Source organism: Equus asinus, chromosome 21 (assembly GCF_041296235.1).
Source record: "Equus asinus isolate D_3611 breed Donkey chromosome 21, EquAss-T2T_v2, whole genome shotgun sequence".
In the NCBI taxonomy this organism is placed as follows: Eukaryota; Metazoa; Chordata; class Mammalia; order Perissodactyla; family Equidae; genus Equus; species Equus asinus.
This window is the reverse complement of record NC_091810.1, coordinates 54,960,323-54,976,583: the sequence shown is the minus strand read 5'-3', so window position 1 is coordinate 54,976,583 and position 16,261 is coordinate 54,960,323. Positions and strand designations below refer to the sequence as shown.

Sequence of the window (16,261 nt, the reverse complement as noted above, 5' to 3'; positions counted from 1 at the left end):
GGAATTATAGGTCTTGACAGCTCCAAGTTAGCACTGTTTGTGTTTCTCAAGGAAGCGGTGGGAGAGAAAGGAAAGAAGGGCCGCAGGAGCTTGGGCTCCCAGAGATATAGAAAAAGGGGACCTTGAGACTGGGATGTGGGTAAGAAAGAGCAGGGTGGGGTGTTATAGAGAGTATGCTGGGGTCTGGGAGTACGGGGAGGAAAGTCAGAATTTGCATCTGCCCTTTTGATACAGGCTCCAGAGCAACCTGAGCGTTCTGAGGTGCCCTTAGCTGCCTCTTCGACTGGTGGCGGTGACTGGGAGGGAGAGAAGAGAAAGGGTCCTACACAGGGGCAGCAGGGGAGGCAGGAGTGAGGCTAGAAGGCAATGTGATGCAGTAGGTAAGAGCCAGAGTCAAACAGGCCTGAGTTCTGTCTTGGTTCTGTGACTTTGGGGGCAGTTCCTCTCTGAGCCCTGGTTTCCTCTTCAATAGAATGGATCTAATGCCCTCCTTGTGTTTGCTGTGAGGCACACACAAAGTAATATGGGTAGAGTGCTTGCACAGGCTCCACAAATGGTAGTTGCTCCTGTTATGAAGGGTTGATGACCTCTGAAAGAGGACACATTGTGGAGAAAGGATGGCACCTAGAGCACAAAGAGTTGTTTTGGGTGTAGGAGTGAAAAGGGAAAACTTGCGGAGACTCATGAAAAAGATGAGAGGATGTCTGCTGTAAAGTAAAGATGAAGAGACCTGAGAAACTTGCTGGCTGATCCCTTATGTCTTTGTAGGTAGGGGGCAAAAATCTGCTGAAAGCTTCCTTAGACATTCAGAATCCAGAAACTGAACAGGCGTGCCCTTCAGTACCTCTTAGTTCCTCGTCTCCCCTTCTTCCAGGCCCTGGTCCTGGGATTGTCCTAGGGTATTTAAACACATGTTGTTTCAGGAGTCAGTGACCTTCGAGGACGTAGCCGTCTACTTCTCTGAGAATGAATGGACCGGCCTGGCCCCTGCTCAGAGGTCCCTGTACAGGGATGTGATGCTGGAGAATTATGGGGCCGTGTCTTCCCTGGGTAAGGGTCTTTCCCTTTACACTCTGCCTCTGCCCTTCAGAGTTTCCTGGCTCCTTCTCCCTCAAAGGCTCAGGAGTCTTTGATAACCTTCAGCTGAGTGGCAACCTCAGGCTCCTGGATTCTTACTGACCCAACCTTAGCAGTTGCTGGGAAGTGAAAAGTCCTAGTATCAATTCAGGCCTCATAGAGGACTTGCTTGTCCCAGGGTGAGAGCTTCCCACCTCCTAACCCATGTGCAGTGGGAAGAAAGCAGATTCCTAGTGACCCATCGAGCCCCCAGTTCCCCATCCCCTCAGTTTGGGAGACCCGGCCCAACACTGAGCATCCTCATACTGATGTCTGGACTTGGGAGCTCTAAGAGAGGGAGAGAACAAGAAAGCTCAATTCCTCAATGAGTGAACTCATCCATTTGCTCACTCAGCTGTTACTGAGCACCTTTTACTCTGTCTACTTCCTGAACTCTGTAAGCCTCCTGGCCCCTCTCCCCTGGGTCTCCGGTCCCTTTCCCTGGACTTCCTTTCCTGCTTTCCCTGGTAATTTCCCTTCTTTCTCCTCCTGCCCCTGAAGACACAGGCCTGGGAGGAGCCCTGGGATTGTTCTTTGTCACCCCACTCACCTGCCTGTCCCATTTCCTTCCCCTCAAGCAGCATTTCCATTTCCCAAACCGGCTCTGATTTCCCAGCTGGAGCGAGGGGAAGCACCCTGGTGCTCGGCTCCTCAGGGAGTTCTGGATGGAGAGGGCCCAAGGGGCATCTCCTCAGGTGAGTGAGGACAGGTGCCAGTCATCTGACCAGTTCCCTTGTCGTGATCTTTAAATTGTAATAGGTGTCTCTTCTCTTAACCTAGGGTTGTAGACACCAGTAGGATTCCCTTTTTTCCACTGTGTTCTCCTGTGTTCCATCTTTTTAAGTCGTTGTTTTGTTCATCCTGGCTCCTCTGTGTGCCATCTTCATTCACCTGTTTTGCCTCTTCCCCATCTCCTCTGTCTTATCCTGGCCGCTATTTATCTTTACTCCTTGACTTTTCTGTTCACTCTCTGATCTGAGGTGGCCTTTCTATTTTCCAAGCCTGCTTATAGTCTTCCAGCAGAAGATTCTTACTGCCCTTTGGGGTGTCATGGCTGGCTTCATCATTAGAAATCAAGAAGTCTCAATAACCCTGAGCCAAATAGTTCCTGTTCTTTAGGGATTTCTGGTGGGGAAAGCCCTGACAAGGCCAACACAGGGCTTTCCAGCTCCTAATTTCCTAGTGAAAACTGTGTCCCATTATTGCCTCCTTGGTCCTTTCTATCTTCTTCCCACAGGGGCTCTTCTGTGGGCACAGTGAGACTTGAGCTGTGCCCTCAACTTCCTCGTTCTCATAGTTCCTTTCTGTGTCTTGCAGCCTTTCCGTATTAGGATACTCTTGATTGCAATTAACAACTCGATTCAAACTAGCTTAAACAATAAAGATGAATTTTTGTTTTGTGTAATTGGGAAGTCCATAGGTAGAGTGGGCTGCAGGTACAGTTTTATCAGAATTCCAATCTCTACTCTTCTCTGTCTCCTTGTATGTTGGCTTTCTCTACGGTCTAGCTCCTTTCATGGTTGTAAGGTGATTGGTAGTTGTAACCAGGACTCTGCTTCTTCATACCTAGGGATAGAAACAGAGTGGGCCTTCCTCAGGCTTTAACTATTGCGGATCAAAGTCCCAAGTATTGCTCTAATGCACCCTCTTAAGTCTTATGCCAGCTCTAAATCAGTCACCGTGGCCAGGGAAGTATTGTGCACTGATTGACTTTGCAAGAACTGCTGATCCCTAAACCAGTCCCTCATGTAGAGTGGAATGGGATAACCTGATTGGCTTAGACCCATGGGGGCCTACAGTAGGAGTTGGAACTGGGATCACTCTCCACCAAAGGGCATAGCTGCTCTGCATTGGGGCAGGGATAGAAAGGAGGTAGGGAGACAACTACAGCATCCTTTACATTCTCTTAGGATCTCAGTGCTTACTCTCCCCAACACCCAAGGGAATTTCCCATCTTTGCTTTAGACAGAAAGCTAATAGCCAAGTTATTCCTGGAGTAAAACCCTAACTCCCTGACCTGCAGCAGACCATCTTGGAGCACGTGTCCCTACTCAACATCCACTTTTGTCTTAGAGAAGGGAATTCTCAGGGGACACACAGTCCTTGCCTTTAGCAACATAAGAGGTCATCGTTTGGAAGTTGTAGAATTGATCTGTTTCTTAGGAGGCTTCAAATGGAAGTCACAAAGAGACAGATCTTACCTAAGCCTGGAGAGTTTATTAGTGGACCTTTGTGAATAGAGATGTCTATCATGAGAGTAAGAAGTGACTTCTGGAAATGGCTGAGTGAGGCTATGAGGCCATTTCTTATGGATGCCATAGAGAGAACCATCGTGGGTTGTTTGTGGAAAGACAGGGCGAAAGGTAGGTAGGAAGGAAGGAAATTAAGAGATTGTGGTTTCCCAACATAGCCTCAGGAACAGCTCTTTGCGATTCCATCCTATCCTGATTCCTTTCTGTGTGAACTGGCTTTTACCTGCTAGGGGCAGGTGCAGAAGGAACTGTAGTCTTTCCTGTTTCTTGACATTTTTAAATGAGTGATATGTTTTTGTATTTTGGGGAGCTGATAGAATCGCAACTTCCCTGTGCCTCTATTTCCTATCCTTTATATTCTTATCCCCTTCAAGTTTCAGGTCATCTGTGTTACCAGTCTTGCCACCCCCCTCCATTCTCCCCTACCACTTCCATCTCTGCTCCTTTCCTAATGGGCCCCACTCCAGCAACTGAGCCAGCCTTATTTATGTCTTGACCCTGGCAGGATATCCGTTTCTAAAGCCTGCTGGGGTCTCCCATCTTGAGCAGGTGGAAGAGCCATTGAACCTGAAACTGCAAGGAGAGGGTCCAAGCCTAATTTGTACTGGTAAGTGAGAGGGAAATGAGCACTTTTCTTACGGTCACATATTTTCCCCTATTTCCTTCGTAAAATGCTAAACTTCCATTTTACTGTCTGTGTTCTAAATAACAAACCTTCTAAACATCCCCAAATCAACCAGTTAATCAAGAGCAAACTTAAACTCTAAGCTTCTAGTTTTCGTTTGGACAAACTCAATTAATTAAATTTGGGTGGGTCTTGGGTCTTAGGCTCAAACTGAAAAGATGGCCTACCTTTCTGGCTGCTATTGTCAACTGATATTTTAAAAGTAAATGCTATATTTTACTCATGTGTCAGTTGCTAGGGATCAAAAAATGGGTAATATATGCCCTTATCCTGGAAGAGCTCACAGTCTAATGGGACATTATACATAAATGTATGATTACAGCAAAATGTGATGCAACACAGGTGTGAATAAGACACTATGGGAACAAAGAGAGGGTAGTTTGCCTAACTCTACCTAAAGTAGTTTGGGGAAAGACTTTTCCTGGTGGACCTGGTGAGGGGATTGAATGAGAAGACTCTTTCCTTTTAGTGTTGAAAAGTGTGAGGAAGATTCTTCTTGCTGCTCCCCTGCGTGTGACAAACTCAGGTTCTCCAGGTATCCCACAAAGTGTTCTTTATTTCTGAACAGGTCTTCTGCTCTGAATCCTGGCCTGTTCCTCTCATGTTATAAACTGGACTACCTAGAAGGAATTCCATCTCCCTTAGATTCAATTCAACTGTTTCCTGAGAGTACCCCCCCGGCTTGGTCTGGTGCTGGGAATCACAACTCTCAGGGACTTGCTGTCTAGTTTCTTCCTTTTGCTTTTGGTTGCTTCCTGTGCGTTAGCCCTGTTTTGCCATTTTCAGCTAGGACAGGAGCACTTAGACACAGGGGTGTTACTTCGAGAGAAATGGACATATTAATACCACTTGTTGACCTTAGTCACTCTGTCATGGGTAATGATGACACTTGCAGCTCTGATTTCTTCTTTCAGAGGGTGTGTTGAAGATTGAGAAGGAAGATTTTATTCTGAAGGAGGAAACTTTTGAGGAGGCACAGGAGCACATGGTGCTATCAAGTGGATCCCACTGGTGTGGCTCCAAGAAATTCTGGTTTGGAAAGACCTGGGAAGAGGAGAAAAGCAGATTAGGGAGATGGCCTGACTACCCCAGTGGAGGAAGTGTGGAGAACACTACAAATGATATTATAGAAGTCATTGTCAAAGATGAGATGATCTCAGTGGAAGAGTGTTCAGAGAATACTGATGTTAATACTCACCTTGTTATACATCAGAAAATTCTAAGTGAGCAGGTATTCTATACATGTGAAGAATGTGGCAAGTGTTTTGATCAAAATGAAGACTTTGATGAACATCAGAGAATTCATAATGGAGAGAAGGTCTATGGATGTAAGGAATGTGGGAAGACTTTCAGTTTTAGATCACATTGCATTGCACATCAGAGAATTCACAGTGGGGTGAAACCCTATGTGTGTCAAGAATGTGCTAAAGCCTTCGTTTGGAAGTCAAATCTCATTCGGCACCAGAGAATACATACTGGAGAGAAACCCTTTGAATGTAAGGAATGTGGGAAGGGCTTTAGTCAGAACACAAGCCTTACACAACATCAGCGAATCCACACTGGGGAGAAACCATATACATGTAAGGAATGTGGGAAAAGCTTTACTCGGAACCCAGCCCTTCTTCGACATCAGAGAATCCACACGGGGGAGAAACCTTATGAATGTAAAGACTGTGGGAAAGGCTTCATGTGGAACTCAGATCTTGCTCAGCACCAGAGGGTCCACACTGGGGAGAAGCCTCATGAATGTACTGACTGTGGGAAAAGCTTCATTTGCAAGGCACACCTTATCCGACATCAGAGAATCCATACTGGGGAAAGACCCTATAAATGTAATGACTGTGGGAAGGCCTTCAGTCAGAATTCTGTTTTGATTAAGCACCAGAGGCGCCATTCTAGAGAGAAACCCTATAATTGTCAGACTTCTCACCTTGAACATTAGAGAATGCATAAGGGTGACACTTGTTTATAGTTCTTATGCTACAGGAACCCCAGAGACAAAATGAGATGACTGTCCACAATTTTCTGTACCTCAAATAGACAGTATTTTCTTGCCCCTTCTCCTGAACAGATACCCTGTACTCTAGCAAGACTGGTTCCCTAGTTCAACCATGTTTATACTAGGCAACATTTAGTTGAGCAGCTACTCTGTGTCAGGTACTGTGCTAACCACTTGACATACATTCTTTAATTTTTCTTAATCATATTAAGGTAGGTACTCTTATCCCCATTTTACAAATGAGAAATCTAAGGTTGGAAGGGTTATAAAACTCATTCAAGTTTGCTCAGCTAGTCAGTTATAGATTGGAACCAGGCCTATCTGACTCCAGATCCTACTGTTCTTTATTTGCGCACGTTTCTGCTTCTACCCATTTTTAGTTGCTCAAGTTTCCCTAGCCAAAAGTTTCCCTTCCTTATCTAAGACCCAGTTCCTTCAACTAGCAGGCCTCTCCTCCTTTTCTACTTGTAATCAGTACCACCCAACTTGGTATTTAATTATGTGCTATCTTATATTTTTCTAATTGTCTTATGTCTGTTAGTCCAACTAAATGGCTCCATCTGAATGGCTCTTTGAGGACCCAACACTGCATTTCTTTCATGTTTTTCAAATGTTGAAAATTATTTATTTTTGATTAGATATAACATGCTTATGATAAAAACATTGAAATAGTTCAAAAAGGTGTTCAGTGAAAAGTAAATATCCTTGTCACTCCTGTCTTCTGCTCTTCCTGCTCAGAGACAATCATTGTTACTAGTTGTATATCTTTCTGGATATATTCTTTCTATACATAAACAAGTATTTATTAATGCTGCTTTCATAAGTCTACCTCACTGAAAACTGTTATTTGATGTAGATGATGTTACAGTTATGTTGTCAACTCCAGGACCTCTTCTTCCTCAGAAGTTGTGGTCCTCCTGAGATCACCAAGGTAACTTAAGGAAAGCAGTGGAGGGTAATCTGGGTTGTGCAATCTTAAGACCTGATTGCATATGTGTTATAACATAGTACTTTGAGACTGGGAAAATGTAAAGCAAGTGGGAGACGTTTTCATAAAAATTTGAGTAACTCCACCCCCTTTCGTTGTACCACTATCCTAAATCCTCTCCCAGTCTACCCCCTTCTCATCACCATAATAGCCCAAATCCAAAGTAAGCTGTGGGGCCATCACCAGGGAAGGGAGACATGGTCACTCTCTGATAATGGTTAATGCTTTGTTAGGTAGACTCAGCCAGTTAGTGGTGGAAATATAATCCAGTATTTTGGCATCAGAGTCACAGATGCCCTCCCTAGGTCCAGGATCAAAGATAAAACAAACGTTAGTAACACAGGTTCTACACAGTGAGGAAGGAGAAAGTGAAGAATTCCAAAATTAACTAACTCAACGTGAAATAAGGAGTCTATAAAATAAAATGTTAAGGAGCTGGCCTGGTGGCATAGTGGTCAAGTTCGCGTGTTCTTCTTTGGTGGCCTGGGGTTCGCTGGTTTGGATCCTGGGCACAGGCCTACACACTGCTCATCAAGCCATGCTGTGGTGGTGTCCCACATACAAAATAGAGGAAGATTGGCACAGATGTTAGCTCAGCAACAATCTTCCTGAAGCAAAAAGAGGAAGATTGGCAACAGATGTTAGCTTAGGGCCAATGATTCTCACCAGAAACATATATGTATATTTAAAAGAGGATACAGGATGTTAATACCAATTCTGAAGAAATGCAGGATATTAGATAATGGTATGAAGCATCATAAAGGGTTAGAAAACCAAAGGCCCTATTCAGAGGAGAATGCTGGCCAAAACAGATCTGAAACATCCATTCCAGACTCTTCACCTTTAGAGCCATTTTCAGACTGCAGTTTGCCTCATTGCTATTTAGGCATCCCACTTTATAAGCTCCCAGCCAGTTAATATTTATTGTTGACAAAGCAGCAAAGAGGAGAAGCCAGAGGCCTGCTTGGACCAAACTTCTGCTTCCTGGAAATTACAAACATGTTAATAACTCTAGAGTCCCTGATGGCTGAAGCCTAAGGCCATGTAATAAGCAGAACTTCGCCTAGCATAGTTCAGCTAGGGTAACCTCTAATAAGCAGCAAAAATTTTGTTTTGTACTGCATGGAACCAGGAAATGGAAATGAGTGATGTGAACAAGTATTTGGGGGAAGTTGTTTATTAAGCAAATATTACTGAGCACCTGGCTGCATGCAAAGTGCTATGCAAGTGCCGTGTAAACAGTGATAAGTCAGACTTGCTCCCTGCTTTCCTGGAACATTAATCTAGTGAGAGAGACCAACCAAAAAAATCAAGTAAACAAAATTATTAAAAATTGCCAAGTGCTATGAAGGGACTAAACAAGGTACAGAGAGAATGATGGTGAGGGACCCTCTCCCTATATAGATGGCCAGGGAAGGCCTATCCTAAGAAGTAACATTAAAGGTAAGACTCATAGAATGAGAAAGAGCCGCTTGGATCAAGAACGGGAAGAACAGGCAGAGGGAACAGCTCTGCAGACTCCTTGTGTGAAGAGTTTGGCATGTTCAAGAAACTGAATGGTTTTAGCTATAGCATTATGATCAAGGGTATGTGTGGCACAAGTTGGGTTTGTAGGATAGGTGGGCCAGATCATTCAATTCCATCCTAAGCGAAAAGAAGCCATTAAATGGAAGCCATGTCAATGGAGGAATGACATGTTTGATTCATATTTTAAGATGATCCCTCTGGCTGCAAGTAGAAATGGTTTCTAAAGGGACAAAAGCTAAAGGAGAGATCATGTTGGAAACTGCTACAGTCCAGGTTGGAGATGATGGCAGCCTGGAGAGTATGGTGGTAATGGAAATGGAGAGAAGGTGGATTTAAGATATATTTTGGGAATAAAATCAGTGACCTGCTAATGGATTGGATACAAGGAGTGATCAACAGGGAAGAACAGGGATGGCTTTCTGGTTTCTGGTACGAGCAGCTGAGTTATTGGTACTATTTACTGGAATGAATAAGACTGGAATGGGAATAGATTTGAGGAGGGAGAAATCTAGAGCTCTGTTTTGGATTAACATTTGAGATATGTGTGAGATATGCATGTAGACATTTTAAGTAACTGGTTGAATATACGGGCTGGAGCTCTAGGTTAGTCATATCTGGAGCTGTATATTTGGGAGTCATCAAACAAGCAGAGGGTATTTAAAGCCATGGGCAGAAATGAATGAAATCCTCTAGACTATCTATTACAGTAGCCACTAGCCACATGTGGGTATTTAAATTAAATTAAAAATTTAGTTCCTTAGTTGCTGGCCAGATTTCAAGCACACAATAACTGTATGGGGCAGTTGTCCATCATCTTGGGTAGTATAGACATAGAACATTTTCATTATTGTAGAAAGTTCTGTTGGACAGTACTGCCCTCAGAGAGAGTATAGTAAAATATGAGGACCCGCGATGGAGTCCTATGGAATGCCAATTCAGTATTTAGGGAGTTGGACAGAGGGAATGGCCAGGAAGAGATGCTGAGAAGAGTGGTCAGTGAGGGGTTGGCAATGTTACCAGTGGACACATTACACAGGCAGCAGTTGAAATAGGGTTGAAGCTTGGACCAGGACTACAAGGAAGCGATCATTAAAATCCTAAATATTCATAAGCTCCCAGAGTGAGGATGATGTATATACTAGAAGGTCAGTATCTTAAAATGGGAGAGAGAGAGAATGAATAGGAGTAAGAACCCATGGAAATGGAATGATGAAAGAGAGGAAATAGTATGGACTTACAGAGGAGCATCATGGAAATTAGTCTACTCTAGGAACTCTTTCCCTCAAAGATGAAAATGTTTGTAGACAGAGTGGCGGAATGGCAAGACAAATTTTAGAAGTATCACACTGAGAAAAATTATGGCAAAAGATAGGTATTTCAGGAGGATTATAAAGAAGCATGTGGAAATGGATGGACCCTACCAAGAGAGTTCCTAACTCGTCTATTCCTTACCAGAGGCCCAGAGACAGGCATTTGGAAGCCCTGAGCCCGTTTCAAAGTCTCTATAGTCTGTGATGAAGAAATTGCAACATGGAAGACCTTCCAATTTGTAATGATACTTTCCACATATCTCAAAGTCAGAAGAGGAATAAAATTAATACTCGATTTCTATATTTTGGAGAAATATAAAAGGTAGAAATTCAGCATACTTTCTGACAAATTGCATTTAACTATATTAAAATAAAGAATTGATTATGGTAAAATTTTGTCTGTGAAATTTTCGAAAGCAGCATTGGAAAGTGAGGAAATATAAAAATAGTGTATAGAGTCCTTCACATATTGAAAATTAGCTAGGCTACCCAGAATCTCTTGGGGAAATGAATAATTAAATCTCTCCTGCTTTGCAACCCAGAACCAGCTACGGAGTTGCCTGCTTTAGAAGCAACTCAGTTGTAAATCAGCGTCTGCAATTCTGATCATGTCTTTGTGACTTTCAGTCAGAGCTCTGTAATGTTCACCTCTTGTTTGGTTCCCAGCACCCATTTCCCTTCTCCTTGGGAACAGCAACCCAAATATTCTTTGGGAAAACATCCTTTCTCAGCCACCTAGCTTGGCTCCACCCCCAACTTCATAAGTAGATCCTTTTTGGCCTAGGTCCTTCAACTCATCCTATCCCCTTGGCCACAGAGCCAATGACGTATGAGGAGATATTTACCGGGCCTTCTGGAAGAGAGAGGCTTTTCTTCTTTGAGAGGGACCAAAGGAGATATTCTCTGTTCTCCTTTGTATGGCATGTATATGTAGGAAGACGTGAGGTCTGGAACTGTAGCAACAATTTTTTGATTATAAGGAGAGAGTCTGGAGCTTCCTGGCATTACCATGTGGAGCCCGAGGATAAAACCATGACCAAAGAAGACAGTGGTGAAGCAGAGAGAAACTGGGTCCTTGGTGACATCATTTGAGCCACTAGACCAAGCCTTACCTGAAATAGTCCTACCTCTGGACTTTTCAGCTATGTAAGCCAATAAACATCTTTTGTTAAACTAGTTAGATTTGAGTTTTCTGTCATTTATAACTTAGTCATACCAATAGAGGCTTATATTTGAGAGCACTGTGTTTTCGTACAGCACCTTAATGTCACATTTTTTCTTGCTTAGTAGTCCCACCAGATCCTCATTTGTATCTCATCTCAGTTGCTTAGAGCTTGAGTGTCTAAATAGGTGCCTCTCATGCCCTAAACTTGATTTCACGAATACCACCGGACTGATGTTTTGTCAGACCATAGCATACCTTCCAAACTTGATGAAAATATACTGTCAGTTCCAGATTCTAGTGGATAACTTCCTATCTCTTTGAAGTCTCTTCCAGGCTCCCCTACCCTACCTAGGTGAATTTTGGGTTTGCCGTGTCACCCACATTTTAAGTGAGATAATTATGGAATAACCAGGCATTGATTTATATCTGCTAGAGGCTTTGTTTTATTGAACAATGTTCCAATGCTTGTTGAGAAGGACAAAGTCCAGACCTACAGAAGATTCCCTGAAGTTGAAAGTCACTTCTCAGCCCAGTGATTGAGATGTAAATTATAGGGTGAAAGTTACTTTCTTACTTTATCAAAAAGAGAAAACAATAAGAATCAGCTTTGACCATTTTTTCCACAAAAGAAGGACCATATTTGTCTAGTGTGAGTGATACAGGTTTTGGGGTTATGCAGCTGCATGTTTTCAGCCTTCACCCCCATTTCCAGCATACCTAGTCCAAGTTGGACTCAAGTGTGCTTGGCATGAATGAGGCTTGAGACCCAATACCGTCTGATTTCCTCTATGTTGTACCCACTAAAGTTGACAAAAAGTCACTCATTCATTTTCAAGTATATAACAAATAGAAACTTTATTCTGTGGATAACATAAAAAGCAATGAGAAAGAATTGGTGTGAGAGAAGAAGCCGACAAGTAAATTTGTTTATCAATCAACTGGTGTCTCAGGTAGTATCCTATAGCGATTTCTTTTCCCCTCAGATGAGTTCCCTGCTCACCAGGAGTGCCTTGTGGAGAGGCTGACATGGGCTTTTGACTGGCCCCCTTCTCTCTGAGAAAATATTAATTCTGAATGGATGGGATCTAACCATCAGGCCCCAATACATTTTATTATTTTCCTGGGAGGCTCAAAGGATACTCAAGCAAATGGAGCTAAGCTCCCCTGATTGTCTGCCCCAGGGATGACAGATCAGATTCCCTGATGTTCCTTTGAAAAATGCAAGGGTGTGTGAAGAGGAAACAAGAAAAGGAGGGGAGTGGTATTCGTGGGAAACTGGTGGCAAATAACACTAAAAACAAACAAACCAGGATGTATAAAGTGAAACTATTCTGAAAAGGTAACAGACGTACTGGAGGTAAGCCACAAATGATGCTAATATGGAAACTGAAAATCGACTCAGGTCATACACTAGAGGTGGGCATGATCCGTCCATAGAGCCTTGATGCCAGCTTGACCTGCAGATGGGCTGGAGGCTGGTGCCCTGTGAGGTGGGAGTTGTTCTGAAAGACCAGTTGCAGTTCTTGACGGCTACTCTATTTCCTCTCTGTTCACTCAGCCCATAGCAATTGGCTGCTACTCCTGTCAAATTCCTTGAGCTGTGGTTTCTTTGGCTTCATCCTCTACAGCATGTATCCCTATTGATAATTTGGAATGTCCTTGAAAGTGTCCTCTTGACTCTTGGGACATCACTTTCTCCTGATGTTCCTGACCTGTTAGTTCCTGCCTCCTTTGAGTTTCCTTCACTTCTGTCCACCCTTTAAAGATAAATAGTCCTCCTAAATATCCAATCTTGTCCCTCCTCTAACTCTGTACAGTGTCACTAGGTGACAAGATTATTCTCCCATTTGGATTAAACTACATCTAGGTGCCATCTGTACAAAAATGCATTTATTATTCTTACCCACAGGTACACATTAACCTCTGTTTTCTCCATCACCCATCCAGTCCTCCAAGCCAGGAACCTCATGGAAACTTCAGCTTCTCTCTATCCTGCACCCTTGTAAGCAGTCTGACCAGGTTTTAGTGATTCCATTTCACAAATGCAGCAAGTCTGTCACTTCCTTTCCACCTCCTCTGCTCTACTTCACTTGGTTATCATCTTAGAGTTTTGTGATAGCTACTGTCTTTTCAATCCCCTCTGTCATTCGAAGGTGAAGAATTTTTTTTTCCCTGAGGAAGATTCAACCTAAGCTAACATCTGTTGCCAGTATTCCTCTGTTTTGTGTGTGGGTCACCACCACAGCATGACCACTGACAGACGAGTGGTGTAGGTCTGTGCCCAGGAACTGAACTGGGGCTGCCAAAGTGGAGCATGCTGAACTTAACCACTAGGCCACCAGGGCTGGCCTAAGAAAACATTTTTTTTTAAATGAGAATCTAATTATTTAATGATTAACTAGGAAAATCTTTTAATGATTCTCTATTGCCTATAAAACAAAATCCAAATTCCTTGGGTGAATATTCAAAACTGTAGTACTGATTTGTTTTAATCTATGGTTTTACTCTATCTCCCTTTGATCTCCCACTTAGGTCTCAACTACAACCTCACTTTTCTGCTTCTAATTCTCAACCATGTCTTGCTCTTTCAAGAAATGAGTGACTGCATCTATATAGGTCAGTGGTTGTCGACTGAAGGTGATTTTACTGCACTCTCCCAGAGGACGTTTGGCAATGTTTAGAGACTTTTTGTTGTTGTTAAAATTGGGGAATGGGGTGCTACTAGTATCTAGTGGGTAGAGGCCAGGGATGCTGCTAAATATACTACAACACACAGGGCAGTCCCCCACAGCAAAGAATTATCTGATGCCAAATGCCAATAGTGCTGCTGTTAAGAAAATCTTGTATAGGTCAACCACATCTGGAAGTGTGTTGATCATTTCTTTGAGTCTTTAGAAACTTGCTACAAAGGAGGAACAAGTTTCAGCATGAAGAGAACACTAGAATGGAAACATAAATTTATGAAGAGGAAGACTTTTTGTTCATAGTGGTTGAGCAAATCAGTTGCGAAATCAGTTGTACTCTGCCAACCTGCAAAGCTAATTTTCTCCTCTTGGTCAAAGTTAGTGCAAGAAATAGAAATGAAGATATTCAGGGGCTGGCCCAGTGTCACAGCAGTTAAGTTCACACATTCTGCTTCAGCGACCCGGGATTCACCAGTTTAGATCCTGGGTGGGAACGTGGCACCACTTGGCAAGCCATGCTGTGGTAGGCGTCCCACATATAAAGTACAGGAAGATGGGCACAGATGTTACCTCAGGGCCAGTCTTCCTCAGCAAAAGGAGGAGGATTGGTGGAAGATGTTAGCTCAGGGCTAATCTTCCTCAAAAAAAGAAAGAAAGAAAGAAAGAAATAGAACAGAGGATATTCAAAAGGAGCCAGGTAACACCCTCTGCTGAACAGAGGTGAGACTGCCCTTGTCCTAAAGTGCAGTTAAGGTGGGATCTGGAGAGGTATGAGACTCTCCCTCTTCTCACCAGTTTAATTTTTCAAGTTTCTCTGGAGCCAATGCTAAAACAGAAATGCTTTAATGGAGGCCTAAGAGGATAGGGAAAACCCCCAGTCCTGTAGCTTAAAGACTAAAACTACGAGGTCAGAAGGCCAAAACAAGGATCTTAGCAAGATCTCTGGTGGTACTGTGTAGCTGAGAGATGCCCCTTCCATTCCCTGCAATCAGTAGTAAGTGAGGTAGTGGTCTTGATTGGTTTCTCCTCTGGCATCCACTCTCCCCCTCCTCCTTTTAATTGGTACCCACATTTCACAGCCATATAGGGTGGACTTAACTACACTACCAGTTACCAGGGTGGCTTACATACTGACTGCCTTACATCAATTGGAATGATCTCATTTCCTTTGCTACATTTATCGATTCAGTAGTGGGGCATGTGATCTATGTTGATCCAGAGTGGAGCTCAGGACTTTTAAACGTAGTTTAAGGGGGAGATAGCCTTTCTTTACTCTCAGATTTAAATTGAGAAGCATATATCTATGGCCACCACTAGCCTATTTAGTGCCTTTGTGCAAATGAGAAAGAAGGCATCCCTGTGGAGAGATAGAAGAATTAGGAAATACACCCTCTCTGGGCAGATAAATTAGAGAAAGGTGCCTAATCTGGGTGGAGAGGTTTGAAATAGGCACTCCTCTGGACAGAGGCAGCCCCATAGGTTCAGGTTTGTAGTTTCTGTGCTAAGAAAAGGTGGCTCTTCCTATGGGCAGGGGCAACCTTGCACCAGGATGCAGTTTGTCAAACAGAATGGTCTGGATTTCAGCCCCTACTTTCTTCTTGGAAAAACTGCACAATGGTATGTGGAAGCCCTGCATATAGCTCCAAAAGTAAGAGGTGACCAGCCTTCTTGTCACCATGAGGGCAAAAAGGAAAAGAGCAGAGTCAAGAGAGTTGCAGAGAAATGGAGCTGTAACACTAATGGCACTAATGATAGCATAAACTGTTGGATGACACTACACTTGAAGCCTGAACTATCTATGGAGTTTTCAGTTAAATGAACCAATAAATTCTCTTTATACCCATAATTCAGATTTTTCTATTGTAAGTGAAAGCATTCTATTTGATGCTGTCAACTAGGATTTAGAAGTCCTCAATATCATGCCAAAAGGATGTGATTTGTTAAGTCAGAACAGCCCCCCCCTTCCCCAACAAGTATCCTTTCTCATGTTCCTTTTAGATGTGGGGTTAGAGAGCCGTGAAAAGGGAAATTTCTCCAATAGGAAGAATCTGGGACAGTCACTTTGACTTACCAAGAACTCACTCCACTGCCAGGGGAGTGATTCAGTGAGATGCATTGCTCTATCCCTGTTGAATAATGTATAATATGTATTTAGGATTAGGGACCACTAATATTGCTTTCTCTTTTCTAAATGGGAGATTTTATTTTGGTTATTCCATTTTTACCCCACATCTCTGATGTGTTGGGGGAAGGTAAGGGTGTGGTTAAATGTATCATTATCTCATAGGTTGGAGGATCACAGGAATATCTTTGAGACATAAAATAGATAAATGCATATCACTCATCTTGGTCATGGATCCAGATCCAAGAATGAGTATGACTCTAGGTTGTCTTTTTGGAGGGGTAGTATGTGTTCTGTGTTGCAAGGAATAATTGCAGTAAGCTAGGTGGCAGATATTATTGGATTGTATGTATAATAAGAAAGATTTGTACATTTTCTGGATACCAAAGGGGTGGACTCTAGTGGACACTTGT

At 43.0% G+C, this 16,261-nt stretch overlaps 1 protein-coding gene across 7 annotated transcripts in view; it reads left to right on the top strand.

The window, feature by feature from the left end:
• The window catches only part of ZNF662 (zinc finger protein 662), a 36,497-nt gene extending 28,158 nt beyond the window's left edge, over positions 1 to 8,339 (top strand). For 2 of the 7 annotated variants that reach the window (XM_070493567.1, XM_070493568.1), the window contains 4 exons: positions 924 to 1,050; positions 1,698 to 1,811; positions 3,874 to 3,975; positions 4,968 to 7,488. In XM_070493567.1, the coding sequence (XP_070349668.1) occupies positions 924 to 1,050; positions 1,698 to 1,811; positions 3,874 to 3,975; positions 4,968 to 5,995 (1,371 nt within the window). In that variant the 3' untranslated portion in view covers positions 5,996 to 7,488. Of the gene's footprint in view, positions 1 to 923; positions 1,051 to 1,694; positions 1,812 to 3,873; positions 3,976 to 4,967 lie in introns of all 7 variants that reach the window. The other 5 variants (XM_014860080.3, XM_070493570.1, XM_070493566.1 and 2 more) reach the window with 5 other exon arrangements.
• The last annotated feature ends 7,922 nt before the right edge of the window (positions 8,340 to 16,261 follow it).